The sequence below is a fragment of the Gopherus evgoodei genome, chromosome 2 (genome assembly GCF_007399415.2).
Source record: "Gopherus evgoodei ecotype Sinaloan lineage chromosome 2, rGopEvg1_v1.p, whole genome shotgun sequence".
NCBI lineage: Eukaryota > Metazoa > Chordata > Testudines > Testudinidae > Gopherus > Gopherus evgoodei.
This window is the reverse complement of record NC_044323.1, coordinates 209,914,607-209,939,222: the sequence shown is the minus strand read 5'-3', so window position 1 is coordinate 209,939,222 and position 24,616 is coordinate 209,914,607. Positions and strand designations below refer to the sequence as shown.

The window sequence follows — 24,616 nt, the reverse complement described above, 5'->3', positions numbered from 1 at the left end:
CAGGGGCATTCTGGTTAGCAGCCAAGATCTGCACTATTTCTTGCTGCTGTTCCCCTGAGCCTTCTCCTATCTTCCTGGCTTCTCTTTGGGCTTGCCAGCCTCCCAATTCCGTCCTCCCAAGGAGCAACTGTGGACTACCCTCTATAGTCCCAACCCACCTCCCTGGGAGTGACTATAACCTACTTTTCTGCAATTCCCTTTTGCTTTCTGTTCCTGGGCTTTACACGGGCCCCTCATGTTCTTGCCTAGCCAAGCCTTATTTAATCAACTCCTGCTGCTCCTCCAGCTGGAGCCTGGGTCATTAATTTGGCCTAATTTACCCACTCTGGGCCAATGTGGGAAGTACAACCCATCACAATTAGAGATATTTATCACAATGACTTATGACAGCTTTATACATCTCTGTGTTATGGTTCAGTATTTATGTTTGAAGCACAAATGGTCTCTCTCTACTGGGGAAATTTTCTAATCAATCTGAATACTGGTTCAGCTAAAGCAATTTAAAAACCAGTCATACTACAGCGTAGATCTGGTTTTATGAAGCAAGCCTAGAGGTCAAAGTTAGTTACAGAAGAAATAAAAATAAATTTACAGTGTAAGTTCTACACACAAAACAGGATTTGAGTCAAGCAATGCCTCACTCTGACAGATGGTGCAAGCAGATTCAGATCCAGCCTGGGACCATCCTTCTCCATTTCAAAGTCTGTGTCCTCTAGATGCTCTCTTCTCCTTGCCCGCCCCTATCAACATGGGGAAGAAGGGGCCAAGTTATGTCACTTCCCCTCTTTTATATTTTCTTCTTGCTGGAAAGATCTTTGCTGTTACATGGGAATCAGGCAGTCCCCATTGCATACATGCTCCAAGAAGTCTTTGGGATTGCTGTTGGCCCATTAAAGGGACTCTACTCTCACATCAGCATTTCTGGCTGGTCCTTTGTTGCAATTGAAAGGTTGGCTGTGGACATCTCAACATACTTCCAGTCACACACATAGCAATGCTTCATAACGACACAATGATAGCACACACATCCAACAGGATATTAACCTTCAGCAGATCAAGACTTTTAAAATGATACTTGGAGGCATACTTTGCATAAAACAATTATATGACAGTGGTGAATATGAGGGTTCCAAGGTGCTGCTTTGAGGTACAGAGCATCACAGTAATGCTAACAATATACTTTGGGTATTATCTCTCTCTCGGGAATTACAGCAGATGAAGACAGAGGAAACAAGCCCCTTCGAGTTTACAGCAGAAGAGGAAGATTCTCCAGAAGCTTTGAAAAATGTTATTTGTCAAGAAATCAAAAGAATTCAAACTGTCAAATGACACCAGTTCTGGACAGAATTCTGAGATATTGGCAGCAGAAGCCAGGAGAGACGAGTTGTTTTGGCATGAGATGAATTTTCTAGTTCACATGATGTGCCACCAATGCTCTATCACAGAGGGTGCTTTCAGAACTACTCAAGCAAGTCAAATTTGGTACTTGTCAGAGTTGTATTGAACCAAGGAAAGCAATACTCTCTGATCCGATTCAGAGTCTATCATGTTCACCTGCTTCTATATCCACCAGAGCAAGCATGCCCTCCAGCAATTGCTCCTGGTGCATTGTTTGCTTGAGGGGGAAAGAAAAAAAACAAAAACAAAAAAAACCCAACCCCACACACACACGACAAGAAACGTCATAAAATAGTAACATTAGAGAACAACCAATCTAAGGGAGGGGCACTTCAAAAAAGGAGATGATCACACGTTCCACAGATATTCTGTGGAAGACTTAATTGCTAAGGATGCAGTTTAATCACTCAACATGCCTTTCTTCCTACTTGAGTAAAACAAATCTTAAAGCAAAGCCATCTTGTTACACTGCAGAAATATAATAACCTCATGATATTGCATTTTATCAGCTGATGGGGGGGGGGGACAGAGAGAGAGAGAGATCTTATGTATAAAATAGGTTCTTCTCCTGTCCAAGCTGCTACAAATTATAAAGCCCTACAACCTTCAGAAGTAGAATCAGCAAGCTATGCCAATAGCAAATTACAGGCAAGATTAGAAAAATACTGTGGTGCTGCAATTTCATTCCATGGACGTAATGGATAAGGCAAGTCTACCATTGTTCTATGCTGCGCAATAACATCAGCTGGTGCTATCCAAACAGCTAGTAATCTGAGGCAGGAACGCAAGTGACCCAAATGTCTCATGGGTGTCCTGGTGAGTGAGCTTGATGAACAGCTTTCAAATGAACAAGTTGGTTTGTATAAGGCCACTTCAGTCCTTTACTCTGAAATAGCCAAAATGAAAGCATCAGATCATTATCAAAAGCCAGGCAATTTTAGTTTACAGAGGTCAGCTACTTGTGTGCAGGAGTTTGTCCTTCAGTTGACAGATAAAGAGGCATATAATTCAGCCAGCAATGAGTATCATCCTTCAGAAGACATTCAAAGAAGGTGCCTCAATCTCAGAGTGCATAGTATTTAACAGTTCCAAAGTTACCACATCGTGGTACATAAGTCTTGCTGCATAGCTACACCATAAGTTTCGGTCCCACAATTAATTGACATACTACATCTTCAATTATGATGAGCTGAGGTGGTTCAATACTAATGCTGCAAAAGCTGGAGTAGAAAGACTCTTTAGTGTCTTCATTCCAGATGGAATTCTACCACTTCATGCTGGTGGAAATCTCATCCATGAAGGAGAGGATAATGTAGATAACATATGGATGGAAAGAATACCTTCCATTCAATGGCTAGAGTGGTTATTACAAGAACAATCTGTACAGAGTCCAATATCACAAGAAATATCACTGAAGTGTTGGAAAGTTTAAAAACAAAAAAACCCAAACATAATTCTGGGATGTATTAGCAGGAATGTTGTCAGAATTGCTTCTTGTCAAGTATCAGGAAGTAGCTGTGTTAGTCAGTATCCACAAAAAACAAGGAGGAGTCTGGTAGCAACTCCTATTAACTAAACTAAAACGTATTAAAGAAAAGAGAGCATTGGTTAAAAGATCAGTATACATAACAGACATGAATATAATCTTGAGATTCAGATTCAAAGCAGAGATGGTGAGCTTCATAGATGCAGAGTTCTTTCAGAAAGAGAGTCTATAAGTTATAGTCCAGTGTTTATATTCAGGCTGGTCTAGTCAGAACTGGGATCTCAGTCCTTATGATTTATGCTTCCCCTGCATGAAACCTCAAGCAGATCTGAGATGACAGGATCAGGATCCAAGTGATTTTTTTATACAGTTTCAGGCCTTCTTTGACAGGTCGGAGTCCTTCTGCAAACAATAGGCATGCAGAAGGGTGGGGAGGGATAGCTCAGTGGTTTGAGCATTAGCCTGTTAAACCCACAATTGTGAGTTCAATCCTTGAGGAGGCCATTTAGGGAACTGGGGTTAAAAAGCTGTCTGGGGATTGGTCCTGCTTTGAGCAGGGGTTTGGACTAGATGACCTCCTGAGGTCTCTTCCAACCCTGATATTCTGTGACAACTTTGAAGAGGCCCCATTTCCTAAGCATTGCTGGTAATTATTCACACAGATTAACATAAGGCAATTGCCTGTTTTTCCACCATTCACAGATGATTTGCTATGCATGTCAAAGAGATGAATAAGGCCATAGCCAATGTTTACAGTTCATTTAAATGTTAAAATGTCCTTTTGATCTCTGAATTAACAGAATATAGCATAGACAGAGAATGTTTGATTACATTATTGACCTTTACCAATATATATGTGAAAAACAAATGTCTCCCCATATGTCTGTAAAGGCTGAATTTGAGTCATTTATCCTTCAGGATGCTTAACCCTTTCTGGTCATGTATCATGACCTATAAAGGAAGATTGAAAAAAATGGGCTTGTTTAGTCAAGAACAGAAGACAGAGGACATAACCTTTTATGTACTTTAAAAGGGTAACATGGTAGCTGAGCTTTGTAACTTTGTCCTCACCCACAATTTTTCAGATTTAGGGACGATTTATACCTTCAAGTCAGCAGCACTGCTATGGGTACCCGCACGGCCCCAGAATATGCCAACATTTTTATGGCTGACTTAGAACAATGCTTCCTCAACTCTCATCCCCTAGCTCCCCTCCTCTACTTGCACTACATTGATGACATCATCATCATCTGGACACATGGGAAGGAGGCCCTTGAGGAATTCCACCAGGATTTCAACAATTTCCACCCCACCACCAACCTGGACCAGTCCACACAAGAGATCCACTTCCTGGACACTATAGTGCAAACAAGCAATGGTCACAAACACCATCCTACACCAGAAACTTACTACCACTATACTTACCTAAATGCCTCCAGCTTTCCTCCAGACACAATCCATTGTCTACAGCCAAGCCCTAAGATACAACCGCATTTGCTGCAATCCCTCAGACAGAGGCAAACACCTACAGGATCTCTATCAAGTGTTCTTAAAACTACAGTACCCACCTGGGGGAGTGAAGAAACAGATTGACAGAGCCAGAAGGGTACCCAGAAATCACCTACTACAGGACAGGCCCAATAAAGAAAGTAACAGAATACCACTAGCCATCACCTACAGCCCCCAACTAAAACCTTTCCAGTGCAACATCAAGGATCTACAACCTATCCTGAAGCACGATCCCTAATTCTCCCAGACCTTGGGAGACAGGCCAGTGCTAACTTACAGACAGCCCCCCAACCTGAAGCAAATACTCACCAGCAACTACATACCACACAACAGAAACAATAACCCAGGAACCAATCCCTGCAACAAACTCTGTTACTAACTCTTTCCACATATCTATTCAAGGGACACCACCATAGGACCTAGCCATACCATCAGAGGCTCGTTCACCTGCACATCTACCAATGTGATATATGCCATCCTGTGCCAGCAGTGCCCCTCTGCCATGTACATTGGCCAAACATGACAGTCTCTGCACAAAAGACTAAATGGACACAATCAGACATCAAGAATTGTAGCATACAAAAACCAGTAGGAGAGCACTTCAATCTCCCTGGACACTCAACAACAGACTTAAAGGTGGCTATTCCTCAACAACAACAAACAACAAACAACAAAAACTTTAAACACACCCTGCAATGAAAAACTGCAGAACTAGAATTAATTTGCAAACTGGACACTATCAAATTAGGCCTGAATAAAGACTGGGAGTGGCTGGGTCACTACAAAGAATAATTTTCCCTCTGTAGCTACTCACACCTTCTTGTCAGCTGTTGGGAATGGGCCACATCCATGATTGAATTGTCCTCATTAGCACTGACACCTCCCCCCCCCACACCACTTGGTAAGGCAACTCCCATCTTTTCATGTGCTGTATAGTTATACCCACTTACTGTATTTTCCACTCCATGCACCTGATAAAGTGGGTCATAGCCCACAAAATCTTATGCCCAAATAAATTTGTTAGTCTCTAAGGTGCCACAAGGACTCCTTGTTGTTTTTACTGAAACAGAGTAATACGGCTACCTCTCTGAAAAATGATTAAAGGTCTAGAAAACATGAGCTATAGGGAAGACTGACAAAAATTGGGTTTGTTTAGTCTGGAGAAGAGAAGACAGAGGGGACATAACAGTTTTCAAGTACATAAAAGGTTGTTACAAGGAGGAAGGAGACCTCTTAACCTCTGCGGATAGGACAAGAAGCAGTGGGCTTAAATTGCAGCAAAGGCAGTTTAAATTGGACATAAGGAAAAACTTTGTAACAGTCAGAGTGGTTAAGCACTGGAATAAATTATCTAGGGATGTTGTGGAATCTCCACCACTGGGGATTTTTAAGAGCAGGTTTAACAAACATCTGTCAGGGATGGTATAGATAATATTTAGCCCTGCCTTGAGCACAGGGGACTGGACTAGATGACCTCTCAAGGTCCCTTCCAGTTCTATGATTCTATGTCACTGTTTATCCTCATGTCAAGTGGTAACATTACCACTTGACAGCACCACATCATGACTCCTCTTAAAGTAGACATAAGCTTTCAAATGAGGTATAATGCATAGAGGGAGGTACACTAAATCAACCAGATTGTAGTGTTTGTTGCTTGCCTACAAATTCTTGAGCTATGCTGAAAAACTGTCAACAAGGATTCCAGTTAAAATTGTGGTGTTGATATAGACTCCTGTGTTCCACTATAATACAAAGTGGATTTAAAACCAACAACAGGTTACACACAGAACACAAAACAGCTGAGAGACTTGTCAGTAGTAGACAAAAGTGGTCACTAATATAGACCCAGAGACCATAGGTTCCATATTTCCTGAGGTATCCAATTCACTGACCACATTTTATTTTTTAATTCCTGAAAATGACCACCATCTAGTACAATTCATTATCCTAAATGAGATTAAACCTAATTCACTTTAAGAAAAAGTCACATCTGAATTTTAGTGGAGAAATTACTTTTCATAAACTTCCCCTATGGCATCTATGTGGCTTTTAATCTTTATGTAAATAAATACCATGTGCACAACTGGCTGATAAATAAAGTATACTTCCAAAAAGCCTTTGACAAGATTCCACACAAGAGGCTACTACAGAAGCTAAATAGTCATGGTGGGCAGGGAGGCAAAATATTTTCACAGATCAAGAACTGGCTAAAACCCAGAAAGCAAAAAAGAAGGATTTAATTAAAAGGTCAATTTTCATCAAGATTCCTTACTAGATCTTCTGTTATTTAATACGTTAAAGATCTGGAAGAGTGGCAAGTAGTAATTCACAGATGATGCAAAGTTACTTAGGATTACTTAGAACGAGAGGACTGTGAGGAACTTCAGAGAGACCTAAATAAGCTAGGTGAAAAACCCTGGCAAATTAAATTCAGGGTTGAAAAATGCAAAGTAGAACCCAGAGGAAAAATGTTAAACTACTCATACACCTTCCAGTAAAATTGTTTAAGTACATCAGAAACAGAGAGCCTGCCAATCACTGGGAGCACTGGATAATTGAAATACTGAAGAGGCACTCAAAGAAGATAAAGCCAAGGCAGAGAAGCCTAAATGAATTACTTGTATTTATTTTCAATGCAGGGGATGCAAGGAGATTCCCACATCTGAGCCATTCTTTTTAGGTGACAAATCTGAGGAACTGTCCCAGACTCAGGTGTCAATAGAGATTTTGGAACAAATTTAAACAGTAATGTGTCACCAGGACCAGATGCTAGCCACACAAGAGTTTTGAAGACACTGTGGCAAATTGCCAGCACTATTATGATGGGTCTCACGCTGTCTGTTCTTTGGGGGTGGGGTTCAGGGCACCATTTCTTGCCCCTGAATTGGAATATTAACTGCCCCAGTAGAGTCTTAGAGGAGAGAAGGGGAGAGGGAGGGAGGGACCTGGGCCCACCCTCTACTCCAGGCCCCAGCCCAGGGGCCCTGAAGATAGTGGTAAACCATTTGAACTGACGGTTCCTTCCCCTGGGCTACTTCCTTCTCCTGCCCTTCAGCTTGGGGGGGGGGGCTTCCTGCCCTCCCTTTGTACTAGCCAGGTGCCCCTTTACCTAGGGTCTTGGACTCCTTAGCCCACCACAGCACTTCTCCAAACTGTTCTCTGCTCCAACACCAATCCTTTCTGTTCCAACTTCCACACTGTCTGATTGAAGCAGGGGGGTTTTATCATGTGACTGACTGCCAGGACCGGCGCTAGGGGTTTGAGCGCCCTAGGCGGACAGCAATTTTGCTGCCCTGTGCGCTGGTCCCGCGGCTCCGGTGGAGCTGCCGCAGTGGTGCCTCGGAGTATCCGGTGCTCCGCGGCTCCGGTGGAGCTGCCGCAGTGATGCCTGCGGGCGGTCCACTGGAGCCGCGCGAGCAGCCGACTGTCCGCAGGCATGACTGCGGCAGCTCCACTGGAGCCACAGAGCACCGGACCCTCCGCAGGCACCACTGCAGCAGCTCCACCGGAGCTGCCTGCCGCCCTCTCCGGCAAAACGGCACTCACCATTTATTCTGGCGCCCTAGGCAATTGCCTAGGCTGCCTAAATGGTAGCGCCGGCCCTGCTGACTGCAAGTGCTCTAATTGGCTTCAGGTGCTCTAGTTAATCTATAGCAAACTTTCTTCCCCTTACAGGAAATAAGGCTCCCTTCTAACCCTCTCCTGCTGCCCTCTGGCCATGCTGTATCACAGCACACAAATATGAAATTTCAAAACTATAATTGTGGTATGTAACTTATTTAAATCAACTTCTGTACCAGCTGACTGGAGGATAGTGAATGTGACACCAATTTTTTAAAAAGGCTCCAGAGGGGACCTTGACAATTACACATCAGTAAGGTTAATTTCAGTACCAGGTATATTGGTTGAAACTATAGTAAAGAACAGAATTGTCAGACAGATGAACACTATTTGTTGGGGAAGAGTCAACATGGCTTTTGTAAAAGGAAATCATAACTCACCAACCTATTAATTCCTTAAGGCGGTCAAACATGTGGACAAGAGTAATCAAGTGGATATAGACTACTTGGACTTTCAGAATGTCTTTGACAAGGTCTCTCACAAAAGGTTCGTAAGCAGTCATAGGATACAAGGGAAGGTCCTCTCCTGGATCACTATCTGGTTAAGAGACAGGAAGCAAACAGTAGGAATAAACAGTCAATTTTCAGAATGGAGAGATGTAAATAGCAGTGTCCCCCAGTTATCTATACTATAAGCCGTGCTGCTCAACATATTATGAACATGATCTGGAAAAGGGGGTAAACAGTGAGGTGGCAAAATTTGCAGACAATACAGAATTACTCAAAATAGTTAAGCCCAAAGAAGACTGTGAAGCGTTATAAAGAAATCTCACTAAACTGGGAGACTGGGCAACATAATGGCAGATGAAATTCAGTGTTGATTACTTTGCATTATGCACATTGGTAAACATAATCCCAGCTATACATACAAAATGATGGGATCTAAATTAACCGTTTCTTTACAGCAATGAGCAGCACAGCCATCCATTATACCAGGAGGAGGAAGCTAGATGATTGTGATTGTGGAGCTTATTTCTGTTCCCTTTTCCAGTGAGGCCTCCCAGCTAGAGTTGCCAGGCATCCGGTTTTCGACCAGAACACCCGGTCTAAAAGGGACCCTGGCTGCTCTGGTCAGCATCACTAAAAGTCCAGTCAGTGGCACAGCAGGGCTCCCTGCCTGCCCAGCTCCGCATGGCTCCTGGAAGCAGATGGCATATCCCTGCAGCCCCTAGGCTCAGGGGCAGCCAGGGAGGCTCCAGACAGTGCCTCCATCCCGAGCTGTGGGGGCAGTGCTTGCGGCCAGGGGCAGTGCACAGTGCACAGAAACACCTAGCTGTGCCTCTGCCTAGGAGCCCACAGAGACATACTGGCTGCTTCTGGGAGCCACCTAAGGTAAGCACTGCACAGAGCCTGCACTCCCTCCCATGCTCCAGCCCTGAGCTCCCTCCCACACCCAAATGCCCTCCCAGACCCCACACTCCAAACTCCTCAGCCCCATCTTAGAGCCCCCTGCTGTACCCCAAACCCCTAATCCCCAGCCCCACACCAGAGCCTGCATCCCCAGCCAGAGCTCTCACCCTCTCAAACATACCCCAGCCCTCTGCACCAGCTTGGAATCCACTCCCAAACCTCAGCTCCCTGCCCCAGCTCAGAACCTCCTCCTGCACCCAAACTCCATCTCAGAGTCCCCACCCTGCACTCCTTCCCACCTCAAAGCCCTTACCTGCCCCACCTCAGAGCCCTCACCCCCCCACATACCCCAACCTCGAGCCCCCCTCCCACACTCCAAACCTCTAACCCACTGCCCCCACTGGGTGAAAATGAGTAAAGGTGGGGATAGCCCACAACAGAGGGAGAGAGGATGGGGCCTGGGGCCTCAGGGAAGGGTTAGGGTAGGGGGAAGGGTGTTCGGTTTTCTGTAATCAGAAAGTTGGCAACTCCCAGCTGAGTTCTTCTGGGCAGTATCCACTGACTCCTTAGATAGCTCTGAGGAGCACTAGGCACTGTCAGTAGTTCTCTGCTTGGTGTCCCTTCTGGTTATCTGATTTTTACCCTGACCACCACTCCTGTCCCTGTTTTCTCCTTCTCAGAAATCACTGGTAATCTGAGCCTATTAGTTCCTCCCCCTTAGTTTTGGGTGGCCAAGAGCACCTCTCCTGGTAGTACTAATAATATACAACCCTCTAACTTCTAGAACAAGAGGAAGCAAGGGCATCTCAGTAACCATGATAGGCACACAACCCTGATTTATTTTCACCAAATGGCATTACTTGTTTTCCATATACTCATAATGTACAAATTAATATTTAAACTACTAACATGTTAGCAACTCCAAAGCCAATAAGAAACTAGTGAGTGAGAACAGGTCTGGCTGTTATGTGGCATCTTCTAAAGCAGGGGTTCTCAACCTTTCCAGATTACCATACCCCTTTCAAGAGTCTAATTGGTCTTGCATATCCCAACTTTTACCTCCCTCAAATACTACTTGCTTACAAAATCAGACATAAAAATACAAGTGTCACAGCACCCTATTACTGAAAAAATGTTGACTCATTTTTACCATAATTATAATAATAGTCTACTGGAATATAAATACTGTATTTACATTTCAATATATAGCATACAGACTACAGTAATATAAAGTAGTAATTATATGAAATTTTAGTTGATACTGACTTTGCTAGTGGTTTTTATGTAGCCTGTTGCAAAAGTAGGCAACTATCTAGATGAGTTGATGTACCCCCAGAAGATCTCATAATTATATTTTAGGATTACCTGGGAAAGATGTGCAAAACCCCAGTTATGAACTCAAATCTCTCAGCTGGGAACAGGAAAACATCAAACAAAAAATCTCATGAGTCATCACCAGTGCCTCAGAAGTAGTGTTATTTTATTTCAAGTTAAAAATACCCACTCTTGACTGGGTCTTTTGCTTTTACACTCTTAGAAGGGGATAACTATCTGAGGCATGAATGCTTATAAAGCATCTTGAATTTTAGCTACACACTTACACCTCCCTCACCTGAGCCACAAAATTAGTCAATTAGTATTTTTTTTAAAGCCATCCACCCCCTGTGGCCAAAAAAAAAAACAAAAAACCTTAAGATCTACACAGCTAGTGGGAAAGGAAGCTGCTTTCCCACTCCCCCAAGCTGAAGCTGCCCAACCCATCTAGTAACACCAGGAAAGTTTGAATAGCAATTTTGGTTCTGCAAACAGGTGACCCGCTCTGTTGCTGCTTTCATAGTTACACAGCATTCACTCCCCAACCCAGGCACTAGCCTGCACTGCTTGTCTCCTCCCCTACTGCCACACACTGGCCCAAGCCTCCGTGAGTCAGTATATCTGACTGTCGCAAGGCCCTTCCCCGCTCGCTTACTCACTCGTTGCTCAGTCTCTTTCACACAGACATACCGGATATGAGCTACCAATCTCTTTGCCAGATTGCCCTAAGTTACATAAAAGAGAACCACTAAGAAGGCAGCAGCAAACACTAGTGCCTTGTTAACTGAATTGCTCCAAAGCCACCCTCCCCATTCCACATATGTCCCTCATTCAGAACGTCACAGCTCTTTTATCTTCAGCAATGGCAGGGTAATTACTCTATAAAAAACAGCTACAAGGTGTTTGAAGACATTTAAAAATAATACTATTGCTTCCCTTTCTGCATGAGGCGCGCATGGGCTTTTGTACCTAACTGTAGGCTGCTGGACCTAAAGTAAAGCCATGGTTCCTGGTCTGTTTCATTGTGTAATTTAAAACCGGGTTTCCTTTTACAACCTAAACTATGGGGAGCGCTCCTTCCTTAATTCAAACACTGTTACGTGGTGTTGAGAGTGAGTGCACAGGGGCCTGTTTGCTTTCCCTGCTAAAGTTCAAGCAGAGGATTAGCCCGTTGAATTCAGCGCCTCACACGTTTTGTCAATTCTTTCATTTGTCCTGATCAAACAAAATCCAGTTTTGGAACCGATGAAGGACGAGCACAAAGGAACTCCGGGAAAGCAGAGTCTTCCTTATTTTACGAGCTGAAGCCAGCTCCCATTTCAGTCAATAGAAAGACCTCGGGGGGGGGGGGGGGGTCGAACCCGACAGGAACAGCTCGAGCTCCAGCATGTCTCATCTCAGAGTCAGACTCACAGCAAAATAAACTGTTGCTGAAACCACGTGATAACAAGGGAGGAATGAGTCGAGCTGTTTTTTAAAAAGCCACGAGCGAGCATGTCTCATTGAAACGCCCAGCAAAGCCTATCAAAAAAAGTGAAAACAAACCAAAAAAAAACCTTTAAAAATCGGCTTAAAATAACCCCAGCACGAGAGAATCTTCTCTCACACGAGTGGACCTGACAAACCCGAATTAAGGGAGGCTTTTGTGCTCGCTAAAATACTAGGGGGGTGGGTGGGAAAGAAAGAATCCCAAGGCCACCAGATCCGCGTTGGACAAGGGTCTGGCTTATTTAGCGGATGAGCCCCTAAAGGCGCGTCGCGCCGTTTCCAGTCAAGGCAGCCACAGCTGGGGGCCGGCTGGGACTGCAGCGCGCTGACTCCGAGCACGCCACGCTGCGGCGCGCGCCGTGATTGAGAAGTTTGGAAGCATGTGAGGATGACAGTGTGTCTCGGGCTCCGGCGTGCCAGCAATTTCGAAACTGCCCTGCAAGCCCATCCGCATCAGAACAAGGCGGCTCCAACCATAACAACCCCCGAGCAGAAGGAGCAAAGAGCCTTCGGGCGTCTTAGTTATTTTTTCTTTTGGGGGGAGGGGGGTCCGTGGGGTGGGGAGGAAGAGCAGGGCTTGTTCAATGCTATGCTAATCTTTTAAGCGCTCTTTTCTTGCGCTACGCTGCTTTTCTTTCTTCTCCATTCTCTTCACACTAAGGAGTGGGTGGCTCATCCGGCAGCAACAGGAGGAGGCTAAGTCAGGGGCAGCTGTCAAAATCCTCCTCCCCTTCCCCCTTCCCAGTTTAATGATCAAACGCCTGGCTAGGAAGAAAGGCAGGAACCAGAAGGCGCAGAGGCTCTGCCTGCCCTGCACTGTCACATCACACGCTCTGTTGTGTGTGTGAGAGTATCCCGCTCCCTCCCCTCCGCTGACAACCGTCTCCGCAGCCAGGGAGGAGGAGGAGGAGGAGGCAAAGCCTCTATTGCTCTCAGTTACTCTCTCACTTACTCATTGCTGAAAGGTGGGCGGAGGGTACCTTTCCCCCTGGTGCCTTTTCTCACGTTGACAAGCTGGGGCCCAGCATCGGAGGGGGGGGGGGGAAGAACAAAGAAAGAAGAGGGAAAGCACCAAATCCGGACCAACCATCCCAGGCAGAAGGAAGCTGTCAGCTCGCGGTGACACAACACACAGCCCATTGAAGCGCCCTGGGTAGCAGCCACGGCTGGGAAGGGAGCCCTCTGCCCGCCTTCCAAGTTGCAAAGCGGAGATTGCTCCGCAAGCAAGAAAAGGCGACTTGATTTGTGCGTGGGGTGCCCGTTGGGTAGCAAGCCTTGCCAGCTGGTGCAGTCCGGGGCTCGAGACCACGATGAAAAGTAAAAAAGGTAGGGGGGGTGCGTGTGAGTGTGAGAGAGACAGTGATTCCTCAGCGTGCTGTTGCTAAACCTGGCTGGGAAAGTGAAAAGCATGTTGCTTTCGCCATATGGAAATAACAGGCGTGTGGTTTAAACTTCATTGCAGTTTGATTTGGCTTATTAAATAAAGTGGAACCGGTTTTCTTCTCAACCTCCTTTTTTTTCTTTCTAATCTGGTCCTTTTCCTCTTGTTGAGCTCATGTCTGAAATGGCAGTTGATAATGTTTCACTTCCAGACAAAACATGAGGGGCTGTTTGGACGCTGCTTTCTCTCCATGCTGCTTGGCTCCCTGTCAAAAACCGGTCAACTGTCTGCTTTGTCCCCAACAAAGTTTTGTTTTCGCTTTTTTAAACAGCCTTTTTCTTCCCTCTTTCCTCCTCCCTCTCTCTCTTCACTCTAATTTCTCCAGTCCAGTCCCCAAGGATGGGACTGGAATTGTTTTCACAACTTTAAAAAGCAAATCCCAACCCAAATACAACTCTCTGAGCAATGCAGTCTGAACAACGGGGTGGCGGAGCTCTTTGTTTGCGAGTTAGCATGGGGAAAGGGGACAAAAGTGGGGGGCTGTCGGAGAATTTCAAGTGAGACTTTTTAAAATCGATCTGCAGATTTATCTCCTGCCTTTTTATCAAATACTTTTTTTTTTTTGGAAAAGACTAAAAGTAAAGTGATTTAAAAACTAACGCACCACGTGGCGGGGAAGCAGCAAAAAAGACGTTTGAAAAACTTTTCATTGGTGTTACTTACGTAATTACCACTTGAACACTTTATAATCATGGGACTGTCGATATTTCCATCTGTAGTCCTCTAAGTATCTTGAAAACTAAAACGTGTCTGCAAAGAATTGGAAAACATTTTTAAAACGTTACTGCTGTTAAAAAAACAACATCTTTTCGGATGTTTGTTTCCTTGTCAGTTCCCCATCTCCAAGTGGCTAATCAGTAATGTATATTAAGGATTTTTGGTATTTAAAGACCTTTAAATTATCCAAATAGTGAGGGTTAAAAAAGGAGTACTGCGCATGCTTACTACTCTAGAGCAGTGTTGTTTTTCCTACTACACTCTCTTGTGGTTCAAGGGTCCAGAAATCTACTTCGTTGTTAATGTTCCTGGAGCCATTAGAGTATGTGTTTTTATAAACCTATTAAGCACCTTCTGAATTCTTGGTGTATAATTTAAAGATGTGCTCTAATATAGTTTGTAGTTCTCATAAGTAATCTTGGACTATACTGATTTAAAATAAAACACACAAAGGAAATTTAGCCGCAAAGGCAAACTTTAGACAAGTCAGTGCGGATCCCGTTTACACTCTCAAAACAGCAAGGAATTCAGAGTTCAAACCGAAACTTTGTATTTATATACCCCCTCTCTCCCCCGCCAAATATTTCAGTGTTCTTCTAACTGGAGTGATTTTAGATAACACGTGTTGCATACCAAGCCCTGCCCTCTGTACCTAGAGACAGACAGTTACAGCCTTGACTCTAGATTTTCCCATTTTTGTAGATTTGTTCAGATTGTTAAGGTTACTGGAGGTATATGGTTTTATTGAATTATTTAGACTAGTTATTTTAGAACATTCCTGTGCTCTCTATTTGCACAGTAGTGGTGATGAGTTGGTTTCCTGTCTGCTGCTGCTGCTTCCATTGTTCAGATTCCTCTCCCGGAGGGCAAGCTACTGATTGTCTAAATACCAACTTCACGCACTTCCAACTCTTATTGTCATCGCCCCCAAACTAAATATGTGTGAAAAATGCTGAGGAGGTTACCTTCTCTGCCTATGTATTTCTCTCTGTGTGTAATCTGCCTTGTGATTTGGGAGTTCTGCACTGAAACAATGAAAGGCAGCATATTGGAAGGCAAACCTTTGAGACAGAAAACCATTGCTTGAGAGTTTATGTGGCAGAAATTAGGAAGTGAGAAGAAGCTCACAGATGCAAAGAAACTTTTCAAAGAAGTTAGGACAATGATTTTTGTTGTTTCCTTTTTAATTAAAGGTTGGGCTTGCAGTTTGCATTTGTAGCCTGTATTTTGATACTTCAGTTTCAGAGCATGACCTGATTTCAGATTTCATTTGTTTTCTATAGTACAGCCAAGTTAGCTTACTTTGTGGAACCAGTAAATCTCAAGCAATGCAGAGGAAAGAAAACTGGTTCCTTCCAGTTGTAAAATCACATTTAAAGGAAAAGGAAAACTTTTCTAATTATCTGCTATGGAAAATTCCCTTACACATCCCATAGCTCCTGTGTCTGATCTGGTTAATTATCGATACTATTTAACCTGATTATTTTAAAAAAAAAATTCACAAACCTTTAACTAAAGTTCCTTTCCAAATTGGTATATCTTAAGTTAAATCTCTGAAACCTCTTCCATGGATGGCAAAAGTTTATTTCCTAAATAATAATAATGAATGTAGCTCTTATAGCAGTCACACTGCAGCTTTCTCATGTGCCCTCCGTCCATGTCCAAACTTAATTTCCTCACCCACAAAAAATATCAGGGTGCACTTTCATCTATAGGCTGGTATGTTTGTACATATTAATGACATATTCATACTATCTGTTATTTCTGACCTAGCCAGTCATTTCTGTGTTCTTTGTGGTGTACCTGCTAAGTTTGAAAACTATATGAACTTAGCTTGCCCCTACTTATACTATCTTGCTTTTAACCATCCTCACTTATCTACGTTAAAGTTCACCTACATACATATATACTTATATATATAATCATCACCTCTCTAGGCTAACAGTCAAACATATGTATGGTAACTTGCATTAGCCCAGCATACAGGATGTGGCCTTGCATTACAGCCAAAAATATTCTTAATACAATTTTATAATCCTATTATGATAAAACAAATAAACCCATAAGAGAAGATACATAAGAAGGTAGGCTAGCCCTATAGATTACACTTGTAGCCTTCAGTCCTGCAAAGATATAGCCCTGTTGAAGATTATGTATATGACTATGTGTGGTCCTAGTGAAGTCAGTTACAGGAAGATTGGGGGCTTTTTAGATTGGAAATATTATCTAGATATAGACATATAAAACCCAACCAAAGAAATTCACAGAAACATAAAAATGGAGCTAGATTATCCATGAGGTGATCTAATCTATTCCTTCTGCCAAAGGAGACTGCCTTGCAGTATACTCATTCAGTTTCAAGTGATTCAAACAATTGGTTTCTACTAGTTATCTTGAGAAGCTCTGCTACAATACAATAGGACATTTTTTCCTGATATTCAGCCCAAATTTTAATTTGCTTAACTTCATTCCATTTCTCCTAGTTAAGGCCCCAATCTATCCCAAATAATTCTTTCTCCTTCTTGGTGTTCATACCTAATAAGTACTGATAGTTTTTTCCATATTAACTTTAGTTATCATTTTGAAAAACTATGCACATAATTATTTTTTTCTTCATCAGATTTGTCCCTCCAGCCCTTTAAGCCGGGAAGCTTTAACTGAATTCTTTCCCGTTATTTAGTATCATCCAGGTATTGAGGTGCTCAGAATTTTATGCAGTGTTTAAGGCATGATCTCCCTAGCAGTGAACAAGAAAAGGACTGAGGAACTCTTTGTCCTGTGATGTGATGTAACACAGTATGTTAAATTCTCTACATGCTGCCAGACTAGAAGCTGGGTGCAGGTAAATCAATTCACATTATATAAAAGAAGGGGGCCTGCCGATCCTACAACCTTTAGGAGTAGTCCTCGCTGAAATCAGTGAAACTATTTTTGTATGAATAAGGACTGCTTATCTGAGTAAAGCTGACAGAGTTAGAGACAGGATCACTTCTTGTGTCTTAGGCCCTGTTTACATACAAACTGTGCACCAGTTCAGCTTAAGTAGTGCGAAACACTCTGTAGACATTCTTGCATCAGTTTAAGAGTGGCTTATTTCAGTTTAAATATATAATCAACTGAAGCTAACTTGTAAAAGCCTGATTTAAACAGAAATAAGTGTCCACAAAGGCTTTGATACAAGTATAACAGAATTAGTTTTAAAATCACAACTTAAAATAAGATGGAGGTATTCTGCATGTAGACAAGCCCTTACTCTGGGGTGCAAATAAGAGTAAATGGTTCAGACATGGAGCTTAGGTGGGAAGCCTTTCAACTGTGCCCTACTAAAAAGGAAACCAACAGCATATAGTCTGATTACTAACAAAAAGAAAAAACAAAGCTGAGTTGCAATCAGCACGAATGTTCTAATGAAAACACAGGTTTTGACAGCAACAACGTGGCTTCTGCTCTCAGAGTATCAGCTGAGATTGTATGAGATCTACAGCCTTAACTTCCTGTTGCTACAGCTTCTGCACATGCCGTTGGAGATGTTTGTTAAGGGTTCAGAGGTCTGGTGCTCTTTTATTTAAATGAGAAACTGCAATGCCGTTTGTTCCTGTTTAACCCAAACCTGTTTTGTGTCATAAAATTGAGGAAACATGTCTCACACTAAGTAAGCAGATCAAAGGGCAGACTCCAGTGTTTTCATTTATTTTTTTTATTACTGCATTACAGTTAGGAAACTTACAGTTGTGAAGGACAATTTTATTTGATTAATTTTTGAAAAAAGAAATGTGATCTCAGAAAGATTACATTTTCAACAAATATTTTTGGTGGGGTTTTTTGAATAAATTTTTATGTCAAATTTTAGCAGCGGGTAAAGAGCAGCAGTTCCAAAACGAAATCTTTGTTATCAAAGCAGAACTCTGGTCTTACTGTTTTGAAAGAAGTTTTAGCATGGAATGTTTACTAAACCTTGAGAGTTTAATCTCAGATGATTTCTATATAACTGCACTTATGAATGTAAATTTATTCCTCTGAGTAGGCACAGTGATTGCATCTCTTTGGTTCCTGCTTTGCACCATTGGTGTGCCTTCAGCTCCTTCTTTTCCTGGCTCCCAAGGTCTCTGTTTTGATAACTGTCTCTGTAGCCTAACATTTTATTATCCTCTTTTAAAAAATCAGCGCGGCAACGTTTTTAATCTACCACAAGCAAAAACGGAAATGTTTGGAACATTAGATAAATTCATAGATTCCAAGTCAGACCTTCTGAATAGCACAGGCCATAAAACTTTCCCCAAAATAATTCCGAGATCAGATCTTTTAGAAAAGCATCCAATCTTGATTTAAAAATTGTCAGGGATGGAGAATCCACCACAACCCTTGGTAAATTGCTCCATTGGTTAATACTCTCACTGTTATTAGACATTTAAAAACACCTTATTTACAGTCTGAATTTGTCTAGCTTCAACTTTAAACCATGGGATTATGCTATAGCTTTCTCTGAATTCTGTAAACTAGTTTCAGCTAGTCATACGTCTACTTTACAGTTAGTGAGCTGCTGCGTAGAGCCATCATAACTTACTTTTCAAGCAAAATAATATTGTAATGTGAAGCTGTTAGGGTCTTGGTAGATTTTTTTCCCCCACATTAAAATACCACATACATGCACTAAGAACTAAATCAAATATACAATTCAGAATTTACCTTGAGTTGGTTATTTAAATTGCATGTCATTGTTTTTGTACCCTGACTGGATAACTTATGTAACTAATCATCATAGTATGAATTGGATATTCAACTGTAACATTCAGAGTGTTGGTTAGTTACATAAATCATCCATCCAGGGAACAGAAACAATACCACACAAATTACTTAAGTAACCACCACAGACTGAATTGTGAATATTCACAGAGTATTAACAAAAAATTCCCTGGATAAATCTGAATAATTGCAAATGACAAATTCAAGAATGCTGTGATTTGTTCATGAATAGAGATAAGGCAAAACTTATCAAATGCTCAACTCCATCACACCTATGTGCATTTCATAGGTATCTGTGAAACTACTATGCAAAAACTCACAATTAGTTCTCTCTCTTTTGGGTCTGACATCAATTTAGTTTAAGTTCTGCCCATATGAAGCCTTTCTGCCTGGTTTTTAACTTTGCTTGCTTTTATAAATATGCAAGTTTCCTTTCTTTTTTAAATAAAATGGATGTTCAAACTAACTTAAAAGTGATTTAGGGCCTCATTTTCCTTTTGTCATTTCTAGAAAATGCTTTGGAAAACAAACCTATTGTGAATCAGAAAAGCTTCTGAACTGTGCTAATTGAATCTAGTGGTATCTGTGATTTAGATTTATATATGGTTTGTAAGATTCCTAAAATTTCTGGTGGAATTAAAGTACTTAAAGCCAAAGCAAAGTTTCCTTTATGGATTTCAGTGCTATTTGTTTTGTTTCCTCAGTCACACTGTACACTTTGCTGAAGAGTGGAATTGCAGACTGTTGTTCAGCCACAGAATATGAAGTATCTATTTGATTGTTTACATATTGTAGTTCCAAATTATTAATAATATGGTTTACTGAATTAATTACAGAAGACAATGTCTAAATGAGATTGAAATAAATTCCTTCTCTATGGGAGAAAAATGTGCAGTAAAACTGTAAATCTAGAGTTCTTGCAGTAAACATAACTCAAAATCTGAATACTTGAAGTGTGAGGAAAACTATAAGGTTCTAAGCATAAGTAATCAGGGCAAAGTTGAAGTGTGGCATGTTCTCCAGAAAAATAAATAATAGCAAATCTATACTACTGTGTGGCACTATTTAGGTACTGTTACCTTGCTGTACACTTTTTCCTCAGTGAGTGAATTTTGTGTCACTTTTGAAGAACCAGCCACAACTTGCTTTCTGTTCTTTTCCTCTGCCATTCATTTTTTATTAGTAGTTCTGGAAAGTGCTGTTAAAATTTTAAACCGATAAAGCTATCTTTAATCAGAAGGAGACGCACCACCGTGTTAAATTGTAATTCAATACAGCCAAGGTCTAGGTTGGGTGTATGTTTTGAAATTCTTGTCTATTGGCTTTTTGCCTAGCCATGAAACAGCCTTGAAGAAAAAAGATTGTTGGAGGCATACCACTGTAGCACCTTTTGCTGACCAACATTTGGCATGATATTGGCATCAGATGGAAGTTACTTACTGCATATGACCAAATAAAAGGTTGCTAAGGGAACCAGTAAATGAGGTTGTGTGGAGAAGTATCCCCTAGGAATAGGTAGTTGGTGCTACTTTTGTTACAGTACACATCCTCTAAACATGAGGCCTGGTTTGACTCACAATAAAGGCTCACAACATCTGAGCTGGCAAGGAATTGTCCACTTGTTAATGCTTCATAAATTAAAAAAAATGTATATATTTCTCTATATAATTATATACAGTATATTTACATTAGGAAGCATATATAGAGAGGGAGAGAGATAGAAAAGTGTTGAAGTGAAATGCTATAAATAAGAAGTATTGAACTGAAGTGACTATTCTCACCTTTTTATTGCTGTAGGTGTAGCTGCAATATCTGGCAGTGAGACAGAGGATGATGACACCATGGATGTTCCACTGGATCTTTCCTCTTCCACTGCCTCAGGCAAACGGAGGAGACGTGGTAACCTGCCCAAGGAGTCAGTGCAGATTCTTCGGAACTGGCTGTATGAGCACCGATACAATGCCTATCCATCAGAGCAAGAAAAAGCACTATTGTCCCGACAAACACACCTTTCTACACTACAGGTATTTTTAAAAGCTCCAATTAAAATAAAAATGAGCCTTTGTTTTCGCATCTGAAGTTACCTACTTTCTAGTCTCTCTAAAAAGGTTCATACTGCAGATGTAATTTTCTGTATGTGTTGTTATTGTTTGTGTTGTGGTAGCACCCAAAGGCACTGACTAGGATTAGGACCCTGTTGTTCTAGGTAGTGTACAAACATAAGCTTACAGATGATGTCCCTGATACTGTAATGTCTTATGCACATGCTTAATTTTGCACATTGTGGCTAAAGTGACTTCCAAAGTTAAGCATGTGCATTAATCTTTGCATGTAAGCAGAGTGATCAGGGTGATAAGCACATGTATTAACAGTATAATTTTCTTTACACTATTAAAATGGTGACTTTGGGCCTAATCCTACAAACACTTGAGTATATGTAACTTTTATTTATATGAGTCTTCATGATTCATAAAGTCAGTGGGACAAGTCACATGAGTAAAGCTATTCATATGCATGAATGTTTGCAGGATGAAGCCCTTATTTGGGAATGGCGAGTCAGAAGATTTGGATTTTGTTCTAGACTCTGCCACTGAAACATGTGTGACTCTGGGCATGGCACTTAGCCTTTCTGTGCCTCTCTTTCCTCCGTTGTAGTATGGGTAACCTCACAGGAAAGCTGAGACACTTTAGGGCTTGTCTACACTAGCGAGTTTACAGTGGCACAGCTGTACTGAGGCAATTGCACTGCTGTAAAATCACTTCTGTAGCTGCTCTCCTGCCAACAGAGCGCTGTCCACACTGGTGCTTCTGTCAGTGTAACTTACATCACGCAGGCGGCTGTTTTTCACAGCCCTGAGCGACGTAAGTTATACCAACAAAAGTGATAGTGTAGACAAGCCCTTAGTGCATGAATGTTTGTATATTTTAAAATCTTTGGATGGAAGGCATATAGGATTGCAAAGTATTACTATTAGTGGTAAATTTAATTTTTTTATCTTTATAGATCAGTGTTTTGATATAAATGGTGCAATTAGTAAAGTAAAATTTCTTTAATAACATCATAAGGAAAAACTACTTTATATAGAAATACTTTTTTTTAAAAAAGACGTTAAGTCATCTGTTATTGCCCAGGAAACTGGCTTGATATTTAAACAAGGATGCATTTTAATGAGGTAATTCATGTTATGTCTGTTGACACAGTCAGTTGAGCAGGAAAAATCAGTAACTGTTTGTGGGAGGAGTGGCTCTTTTCAGAGAGAAAAGGTTTTCCTGTTGTTAATTAACCTAAATGCAGAGAACAATAGGTAATAGGTTAATATATGTTCAGAGTTAAAAGCTGAACCTTTCACTTCAGGCTAGCAGTCTTTTTTTTGCAATGGAGAGAGAGTTTTGGGGAAGAAGAAAGAAGAGAGGTTTTTACTAGGTGTGTCAGAACTTGTTGATCAGTCTCTTTTGTTGTAGAGTTAAGGAAACTGCTTGGAGGGATTCATTAATCTAACTGAAAGACTCTAATGGCATGTAGTGCGGAAGTGAATGAAGGTAGAAATTAAGATATCATTATGTTCCCAGGTCTGCAACTGGTTTATCAATGCACGCCGCAGGCTTTTACCTGACATGCTGAGGAAGGATGGCAAGGATCCAAATCAATTCACTATCTCACGAAGAGGAGGGACCAAGATTTCTGAAGGCAGCCCAGTGGAGTCTTCCACAAGCACAAAAAACTACATTCCACTGTTGGAAGAGAACTCATTTCTTTCTGGTACCACAGGACTAAACAAGGCTGTCTCTTCTAAACCTTCTTCCCCAGGATCTGTTTTGGCTCGACCTTCAGTGATTTGCCATACCACTGTAACTGCATTGAAAGATGCCCCTTTCCTTTTGTGCCAGCCAGCTGGTGTAGGCCCGACCACCGACCTGCAGCAGACATCAGCTAGCAGATTCACAGACAACCCTCTTGAATACCACGAGGATGCTTCTAAACTAGGACCTGGTACAAATGCACAAAGTGGCCTTTTTAACACTCCTCCTCCTACTCCACCAGACCTCAACCAAGATTTTAGTGGATTTCAGCTTCTGGTGGACGTTGCACTCAAAAGGGCAGCAGAGATGGAGTTGCAGGCAAAACTTATGGCCTAATCCCCCCTTTTTTTTCAGGCAGGAATTTAACAAATATGTGATTATTGCTGCCCATGTGATATCAAAAGACTAACTGCATTTTTTATTATTAATCTTATTTGCACAAGGAATTGCTGAAATGAAGCTTCCTGTCACTGAGGTGGTCTTCAGTGAAATATGGTCATTCCAAGAATTATAAACTTAAAGCTACTGTAGAAACAAAGGGTGTTTTTGTTTGTTTGTTTTGTTCTTATGTTTCTTAGTAGGTTTTTCATAATGTGAGATGGTTCCCAAGATCATGTGATTTTTGTTTTTGTTTCTTTCAGACTGTGCAATATCTAGTAATGATGTAGACTTCTTATCATTCCCGTGTGGAACAGAATATACCAACATGCTGTCTAAAACAAATGTTCAGTTTTTTTTTAACAATATGAACCTGAATGATTATGCTTTTTTTCCACGATATAATAAAATATTTTCTTTAAAAACGGATGCACACAGTGTGTTTTGTTGAACAGAAGCGTCATAGGAGACACCAAGTTATGCTCCAAATATAACTTAAATAGAAAGAAGCCAGCATGAGCTTGAAAATAATGCCTTCTCTCTGTGTCGATCAGAGACCTGCACAAGAAAATTACGAAGTTGTTGTAAAAAGGACATTTACAGGGATGATGTGGACCAGAGCTACCTGACAGTGTCCTCTTGGGCTGAGTTTTCAAAGGAACCAAAGGGAGCTATGTGCCCAACTCCCACTGACTTTCAGTGAGATTTGGGCACCTCTCTGCCTTAAAAATCCTTTAAAAATCCCAGCCTCATTCCTTAAATATTGCTGAGTTGATGTACGTGACAGCTCTGCGGAGAACATTCTCTTGAAGGTGAACTGAAAAGAGTAGACTAGTTGCCTTTGTGCTCTTCATTGGTCTTTTGTGATGTATGGAGATGGCCTCAGAATTATTTTCCTGCTTCTTTTCTTACACTAGTAATATCAGGGGGTTGGTTTAGCTGTTTTGTCAGGTATCACAATAAGTTGAAATCTGACATGCAGTTTTCCCAGCCTGGAAGAGAGACGAGGGATAAAATTTTCAAAAAGAGACTTGGACTCCTAAAGGCCAGATTTTCAGAAGTGTTGAGGCACCTTTCTGCTTAGGTGCCTAGTGGAATTTAAAAAAGCTACTAAATGAGTGAGGAATTTAGGATCCTTTGTAAAATCATACAAGGTGCCTAAATGTCTTTGAAAATGCATTCAAAGTCACTTCTGAAAATGGGACTTAAGCTTCCAAACCACTTACCTGTTTCTAAAAAAATGTACCTTAAAATTTGCAGCTTGGATTTCAGTCTATTTGAATGTTCCTGCCCAACTCCAGTCCTCCAGTGAAAAAACTAACCATCCTTACCCTGAAAAATCAGTTCCCTAATAATTCTACTGTGTTTTGG

General features: G+C 41.6%; 1 protein-coding gene across 2 annotated transcripts in view; it reads left to right on the top strand.

Annotated features, from left to right (window-relative positions):
* The window catches only part of TGIF1 (TGFB induced factor homeobox 1), a 72,770-nt gene extending 49,115 nt beyond the window's left edge, over positions 1-23,655 (top strand). The window contains exons 1-3 of one of the 2 annotated variants that reach the window (XM_030552828.1): positions 12,468-13,491; positions 20,864-21,090; positions 22,637-23,655. In XM_030552828.1, coding sequence (XP_030408688.1) covers positions 13,476-13,491; positions 20,864-21,090; positions 22,637-23,203 — 810 coding nt within the window. In that variant the 5' untranslated portion in view covers positions 12,468-13,475 and the 3' untranslated portion in view covers positions 23,204-23,655. Of the gene's footprint in view, positions 1-12,467; positions 13,492-20,863; positions 21,091-22,636 lie in introns of those variants that run through there. The other variant, XM_030552830.1, reaches the window with a different exon arrangement.
* Positions 23,656-24,616: the final 961 nt, after the last annotated feature.